General features: G+C 49.4%; 1 protein-coding gene across 1 annotated transcript; it reads left to right on the plus strand.

Moving 5' to 3' along the window:
• The first annotated feature begins 2,329 nt into the window (after nt 1-2,329).
• LOC148934863 (uncharacterized) lies at nt 2,330-5,049 on the plus strand. Its single transcript, XM_089083218.1, has one exon. It carries the CDS (start codon nt 2,479-2,481, stop codon nt 4,459-4,461), a length of 1,983 nt encoding a protein of 660 aa, XP_088939344.1. The 5' UTR covers nt 2,330-2,478; the 3' UTR covers nt 4,462-5,049.
• The last annotated feature ends 2,686 nt before the right edge of the window (nt 5,050-7,735 follow it).

Genomic DNA, 7,735 nt, shown 5'->3' on the forward strand with positions numbered 1-7,735 from the left:
CGAAAGATTGAGAGGCGCGAAGCTCCGCCTCCAGCCTGACAAATGCGAATTTCTGCGGAAAGAGGTCACATATCTGGGCCACGTAATCGGAGAAGACGGGGTGAAGCCTGACCCGAAAAAAATTCACGCCGTTGAAAATTTTCCGCGCCCCCATACCGCGAAAAACATTAAACAATTTCTCGGACTCGCGGGTTACTATCGGAGATTCATACCGAACTTCTCGAAAACAGCTAAACCTCTGACGGACTTATTAAAAAAGGAGGTACCGTTCGGATGGGGCGATCCACAGGAAAACGCGTTCGCGCAGCTTAAAGACGCCCTATGCACGGAACCCCTTCTCCAATATCCCGACTTTTCTCAACAATTCGTCGTAACTACAGACGCCTCCAAGTTCGCGATCGGCGGAATCCTCAGTCAGGGACCGCTTGGCAAGGATCTCCCTATCGCATACGCGTCCCGATTACTAAACCCGCCGGAACAGAACTACTCCACGATCGAAAAGGAATTGCTCGCTATAGTTTATTGCGTAAATTACTTTAGACCATATTTATACGGAAGAAGATTCCAGCTCGTCACCGACCACAAACCCTTGACATGGTTGCATTCGGTTAAGGACCCCACGTCACGATTAGTCAGATGGCGATTAAAATTAGCCGAATACGAATACGAAGTTATGTATCGAGCCGGCAAAACTAATGTAAACGCAGACGCGCTGTCACGAAACCCCGCTTTTCCCGTCCTTCCCCTCGAGAGCACATCGAATATCGCGAGACGGAACGATAGCGAGCCCGAGGAAGATTCGTCAACCGACGACGATACCGAAATCCGCCCCCACGTCGTCACTTCCGACGAGGACCTCGACAGCGACACCAGCGAAGAATCTCTATTTAACGCGAATAACGCTCCGTTTCAATTCCATCACGCGAAAGTGAAGGAAATCGTAGATAACTTTACGAGTAGAAGCGACAACCTGGTGGTATTCGTGAGCGTCCAAGGTGAACCTTGCGATTTAGGGGCTCGGATGCTCAGCCAACAGGGACTATTGCCTAAATTGCGGGACGTCATGCTGAACAGGGCAAACGTCACGCAAAGCGGCAAACGGCGAATTATTGCATTGCCGATTGAAGTAAATGTCTCCGCGATAACCACGCTAGAAAGTATTAGAGAGGCCGTGGTGTCACTACTCGACGTCACGAACGAACTCGACATACGGTCCATATCTGTCTGCAAGGGGGATGCGAGTGGAGTACCGTGGAGGAAAATAGAAAAGGTTATTCGCGACGCATTTTGGAACCAAGATATAGAAATATCGATATGCGGTAATAAAATCACTGTTCCACCCCCCGAAGATAGAATCCGCTTGATCGAGGAATATCACGCGTCCGCAATAGGAGGCCATAAAGGCATAAACAAAACATGCACGCGCCTCAAATCGCGGTACAATTGGCCTAGACTGAAGGAAGAAGTAACGCGGTTCATAAATAATTGCGAAGGCTGCCAGTTAAAAAAATTGGTTAGAGTAAAGACCCGACAGCCCATGATTCTAACGGATACACCCGACAAAGCGTTTGATAAGATATCTATGGATATCATGGGGCCGCTCCCCACCACTCGCAAGGACCACTCGTACATATTTACTATACAAGATCTCTTGACGAAGTATTCACTAGCTATCCCCCTCAAGGGGATCTCGGCTATCGACGTGGCCGACGCTTTCGTAAACGAATTCATTTGCGTGCATGGTGCCCCGCGAGCGGTACTAACGGACCAAGGGTCTCATTTTCTAAATTCTTTAATGCGCAACATAGCTCGCAAATTCAGAATTAAACAGTGTAAGACCACTGCGTACCACCCTCAGTCCAATGGCTCCGTGGAGCGCTCGCACCATGTACTTTGGGAGTACTTGAAACAATTTGTCAATGACCACCACGATTGGGACGAATATCTAAAATTAGCTAGTTTTTCTTACAACACGAGCGTACATGAGGGAACGAAGTTCACCCCTCACGAATTGGTCTACGGGAGCGTCGCGCGTACTCCCGAAAGCGATCCCTTCCCCGAGGACGAGCGCGACGAAAGCTACGCTGGCTACTTACTCGAACTAAATGCGAAAATAAGCGAATCCCAGAGAGCCGCGCGTCGTAACCTGAATGCTGCGAAGGTTAGATCAAAGCGATACTATGATAAAAGGGTTAAGGCATGCAACTTTGAAGCGGGAGACCAGGTGTACATGCTTAAAGAACCTGTGAGAAATAAACTAAGTCCACAATACACCGGTCCCTACAAAATAGCGGACGTGCTAAGTAATAATAATGTTAAATTAGAGATAAGGCCAGGTAAATTGCGTACTATCCATATGGACAAACTGAAGAAGGCGGGGAATCGGAGCCCCACCACACGCCGTGCCCCACCACAACCAGAGCCGGGGGCGAGCGAGCAACCAAGCGGCAGTCGACACACGTCACCCCTTGAAGAAACATGGAGCCACAACGAATCTTAACGCTTTTACTGTTCCCGACGCTCAGCTTTGGCTTGACGGGCTATGACTGCGGAGGCAGCGGACTCAATATCACAACCTTGTCGCTGCTGGACGTCGGCGCCTGTAATGTCGAGGATATGGAGCCAGCGAGCACGGAGACGTACGTACAACTCATGCAGAGTTCCGATTTCGAGAGCTTGCCAATAATTCAATGCCGAATTGAAATCGACCGGACCATATACTACTGCGGCATGCACTCACACATATCAATTGTATCCGACGGTCGAAAGGTGTACATCAAAGAAATCGGCTGGCAAACCTGCCAGAAAATCCACGAGACTGGAACTCTCGCGCTGGGAACCGCCTTCGTGGATAGATTGATTGTAAACGCCACGAATCATAGGAGCGTCACTATGGCTGGACAAACGCACGCTGACGGCCGTTGTTCCGGAACGCAGTACACGGACGGATTCGGAGCATGGGAGAGCGTGGTAGTACAAGCATCCTTAAAGGTGGTATTGAGGACGTTTGAAGCACCATTCAAACGGTCAGCGAACTCATTAAATCTGCCATCTGGAACGCGCTGCCCCGTGCAACTGGGGAGCTGCGCCGATTTCGACGGTACGGAAACCTTCTGGAAAACACCGTCCGACGACAGCTGCCACTTCAACCAGTACGATATACTTTACGAGGGTATGGCCATAAAACTGTCGCCGAAGCCCAAACAAACTGCCCCAGTGGTATATACAGTGACCACCGGAGATACAACGTTCGCCTTGACAAAAACGACGGAATTCAACCTATGTGGCTATCGACTTTTCCAGACCGAGCACCCAAAGCTTGTTATATTGGAAACACAGCGAGGACGCACGTTCAAATCTAAGTCACAGATCTCAGTTAACAACTTAGATATATTCTCCTATGTGAATTCGAAATTCGTTTACGTGGAGAAACACGTGAAAACGCAACTTACCAGGCTTTACCACGACATTATGGAGCAGAAATGTGCATTAGAGCGTCAGATCCTCCAGAATGCGCTCTCATTGGCAACTATAGCCCCAGACGAAATGGCCTTCCGGATAATGAAAGCCCCTGGATACACGGCGGTCACAGCCGGAGAAGTCATCCATATTGTCCAATGCGTCCCAGTAGAATGCAAGCTGCGACATACCGAAGAGTGTTACAACGAGTTGCCAGTTACCTACCGCAATTCGTCACACTTTTTATTGCCACGCACCAGAATTCTGACCAGGACAGGAACACACAAAGACTGCAACGAGTTGCTTCCTGGCATGTACAAACTACACGGCAGTTGGTACCGAGTAGGCCTGAAGCCGATCGAATCGCTTCCTCCGCCGACGATCCAGCCGCTTTCTACCCCCACGTGGAAATACGTCAGTCCGGACGCACTCGCCACCAGTGGAATCTACTCCGCGGACGATCTGAACCGACTGCGAGACCACATAATGTTCCCAGTCGAAAAGCCGTCTATGCTGAATACAATAGCGCGAGGGGCCTTAGGACAGGACGTCCCGAGCGGGAGTATTTCCTTGATGAATCTTCTCGACGAAAAGTCTTTAGATCGGATCGCTGAAAGCACAGGGAAGCGATTATGGCAAGGATTTATTACGTTTGGCTCGGCCAGCGCAGGAGTCTTGGCGTTATTCGTGATAGCCAGACTGATCAAGTTGGTGATCGATACAATCATCCACGGATACGCGTTGCACAGAATATACGGATGGAGCCTTCATATATTGGGAGCAGTATGGTCGTCGGTCACTAACCTTTTGCTGCATATGGGTAACCCAGCAACAAAAACCGACTCGCCTAGCAGGGAACGCCTCATGCCAATAGCTCAGAGCTCGACAGAAGACACACCGACGGCGCCCGAAATCGCCCCTAGTGCCGAAAAGGAAAAGTTTAGTGAGCATGTGCGGTCATACAGTGAACTCCAAAAATACTTACGCGAGGACGTAGTATAGAGACAAATAAGTGCGATAACTAATTACAAGCGTTAGAATATAAGACGAATAAACATAAGTAAAATAATTGTAGCTCAAACCTTCTGCAACTCAACCTCTAGTAGAGCAGGGGAAATGCACGGCACCTGGCCCTGCATTTCTTCTTAGGGGGGGAGGTGTAACGTCAGGAGAGCCAACGTAAAAATTTCTTTTCCTTCCCCTTTTCCCACCTGCGCAGAAGCGCCACTATTCAAGCCAAAGTTGGCAACAACCGGCTCTCCTGCCGTTGACATATCGCGCGTTGCGCCTTACCGCCAGTGAATATACACTGTAATAAATATAAGTAATAAAATTAAATAATAATAATAAATAAATCACGCTAACAATGAACCTAAATAATTGTAAAATTATTAATACTACAATAAGGCTCGCGTTGCTGTTGCGCATCATCTCCAGTCAGCCGCGCGCTGATTGGCCGACCAACGACCATTATAGATATGTGCGTCTGGTCTAGCTTTATAGGCTATGACCGTCGCGAGCGCCACGTGCTTTGGCGTACCCACGCCATCCGCCATCTTGCGCCACGTGCTTTGGCGTACCCACGTCATCCGCCATCTTGCGCCACGTGCTTTGGCGTACCCACGCCATCCGCCATCTTGCGCCGCGTGCTTTGGCGTGCCCACGCCATCCGCCATCTTGCGCCACGTGCGTTGGCGTACCCACGCTACCGCCACGTTGCGCAACAGCGCCGCCGCAGGCACGCGTTACAACGCGCGGCCATGCTCGTTCACTCTTGTACGCGCCGTCGAGTAGTACACATCGTGCGAGTGTCAATCCAAATCCAATCCCAATTCCAATTCTAATTTTAAGTCAATTCTATTTCGTCTCAATCTAGTTAAGTTAATTAAGTGATCATTTGTATTCTAAATTTTGTATTGCTCTAAATTTAACCAAGTGTTACGCGAGTGTAATTCGATTCATGAATATTTGAATATAGTAAGTACAGTGTATTCGCCACGTGTCATTCATTGCATCATCCTTCCTATCGCCGCGAGAAATCGGAAGTGTTCGCGAGGCTAAAGAGGCAACGGGCATTAACAACTCAAACCTTATTTTACCGAATAATTAGCAGTTAAAGCGAGAATTCCAATCGTTTCCGGGGGCAAGGTGTTGTGCGTTATCCGCACTTACCACGAAGGAAACATTGGACTTCGAGCACGCGGTAATTCTAATCTTTTAATTAAATATGTTACGTCGCAGGCGGTGGCGAGATTGCCAAAGCAAATCGCCACGTGGCACTGGACCAAGGCGGGAATACGCTCGCCTCTCGGCGACGCTGCCAGCGATCGAGCGGCAAATCGCCAACAGCGGTTCGGAAGAATTAAGGAATTAAGGAATTAAGGAGTACGAAACCCTGATTATACTGCTCGAATCCGAGGGAACCCCTCCGATAATGTCAGCGGCGAATTATTAAGTTCTCAGGAAATTTCAGTGAATTACACGGCTAACGTTGCGTTTAACCAGACGTTGGGCGATTATTAGACTGTAAGCGGATCAGTGCAACAGAGAAGTTGGTTAGCCGGCGCGATAGGATGCCGTCGGGAGCGGGATTGGTCTCGTCGAGGTAGTATCGCCCGCAGATGTTCTCTATAGCGTTGCCTAATTCCCTGAGCACTTCTAGAGACACAGTAAAAACTTCGGTGCAGTCAGGGCAGAGCTCAATGTCGCGGACTATTACAAGACTAGCGCGGCAGCAATCGCAATGATCCCGGGCGGAAGTATACCCGAACTGGAACGCGTGGGCCAATTCAAGACGATAAGTAAGAGCTCCCTCTGGTATTTCCTCCTTACATCGAAAGCAAAGATATTCGGCACTATTAGGGAGTAACTCGGCGATAGCGTCGTCCACGCGTCGATATCCGAACGTGGTAAGGCAACGCACCGTGCTCCTACGGTATCTGTATACGGCGGCCGGGTGAGTGCGCGAATCTCGTGGCTCGAGAAAGCAAGGCGGGCACATTACGTCAAATAACGGGAATTAATATTACGCGGCGAATATTCAATATTAAAATGATATTACGAAACTGGAATATTTCCGTGCGTAGCGATAAACCGGCTCAAAACCCTACATGCCTTAGGAGAAAATGGCAAGGGCGGCAAAAAAGGGTCGGTCGTAAAACCCTTCCGGTCGGGCGATGCAACTATGCGACGGTCGGTCGACGCGAACAAAACGAGTGACGCAACCCGAAAGAATCTTGAACGCGAGTACTCTTATATTCATTCACGTCTAATTCCTTTATACTCTATATTTTACTGAAACGTATGCAAGATGGGAACGCGAAAGCAACCGGGAATAAAACTTGATGTGTGATTTTCACCTACCTTTCGGTGTCCGCTCTGCGCAGATACTCCTCGAGGGAGATGCGTGGTCCGAAACTGCTTCCCTGGTAAGCTGCTACGGGGGTGGACGGGGCCGGTAAGGCGCTCCAGAGGCGGTCGTGCACGAGAAGTTCGTACTCGCCGTCGTAACTCACTTCCTCGCCGATGATCGCGTTATGATCGTAAATCGCGGCCACGTGGAGGTCGTATTCAAGCCGCCGAAGTGCGTTGTTACGACCCGCGCGATTCCTCCGTGCTTTAGGCATTCGGCAGAGGCTCCAGGCGTATATTGTATTTAATTAAAAGATTAGAATTACCGCGTGCTCGAAGTCCAATGTTTCCTTCGTGGTAAGTGCGGATAACGCACAACACCTTGCCCCCGGAAACGATTGGAATTCTCGCTTTAACTGCTAATTATTCGGTAAAATAAGGTTTGAGTTGTTAATGCCCGTTGCCTCTTTAGCCTCGCGAACACTTCCGATTTCTCGCGGCGATAGGAAGGATGATGCAATGAATGACACGTGGCGAATACACTGTACTTACTATATTCAAATATTCATGAATCGAATTACACTCGCGTAACACTTGGTTAAATTTAGAGCAATACAAAATTTAGAATACAAATGATCACTTAATTAACTTAACTAGATTGAGACGAAATAGAATTGACTTAAAATTAGAATTGGAATTGGGATTGGATTTGGATTGACACTCGCACGATGTGTACTACTCGACGGCGCGTACAAGAGTGAACGAGCATGGCCGCGCGTTGTAACGCGCGCCTGCGGCGGCGCTGTTGCGCAACGTGGCGGTAGCGTGGGTACGCCAACGCACGTGGCGCAAGATGGCGGATGGCGTGGGCACGCCAAAGCACGCGGCGCAAGATGGCGGATGGCGTGGGTACGCCAAAGCACGT

The sequence above is a fragment of the Pogonomyrmex barbatus genome, unplaced genomic scaffold, assembly GCF_055798465.1.
Source record: "Pogonomyrmex barbatus isolate J1 unplaced genomic scaffold, ASM5579846v1 scaffold7, whole genome shotgun sequence".
Taxonomy (NCBI): domain Eukaryota; kingdom Metazoa; phylum Arthropoda; class Insecta; order Hymenoptera; family Formicidae; genus Pogonomyrmex; species Pogonomyrmex barbatus.

Coding starts and splice junctions, on each gene's coding strand:
- LOC148934863 (XM_089083218.1), top strand. CDS start 2,479: ATGGAGCCACAACGAATCTTAACGCTTTTACTGTTCCCGACGCTCAGC.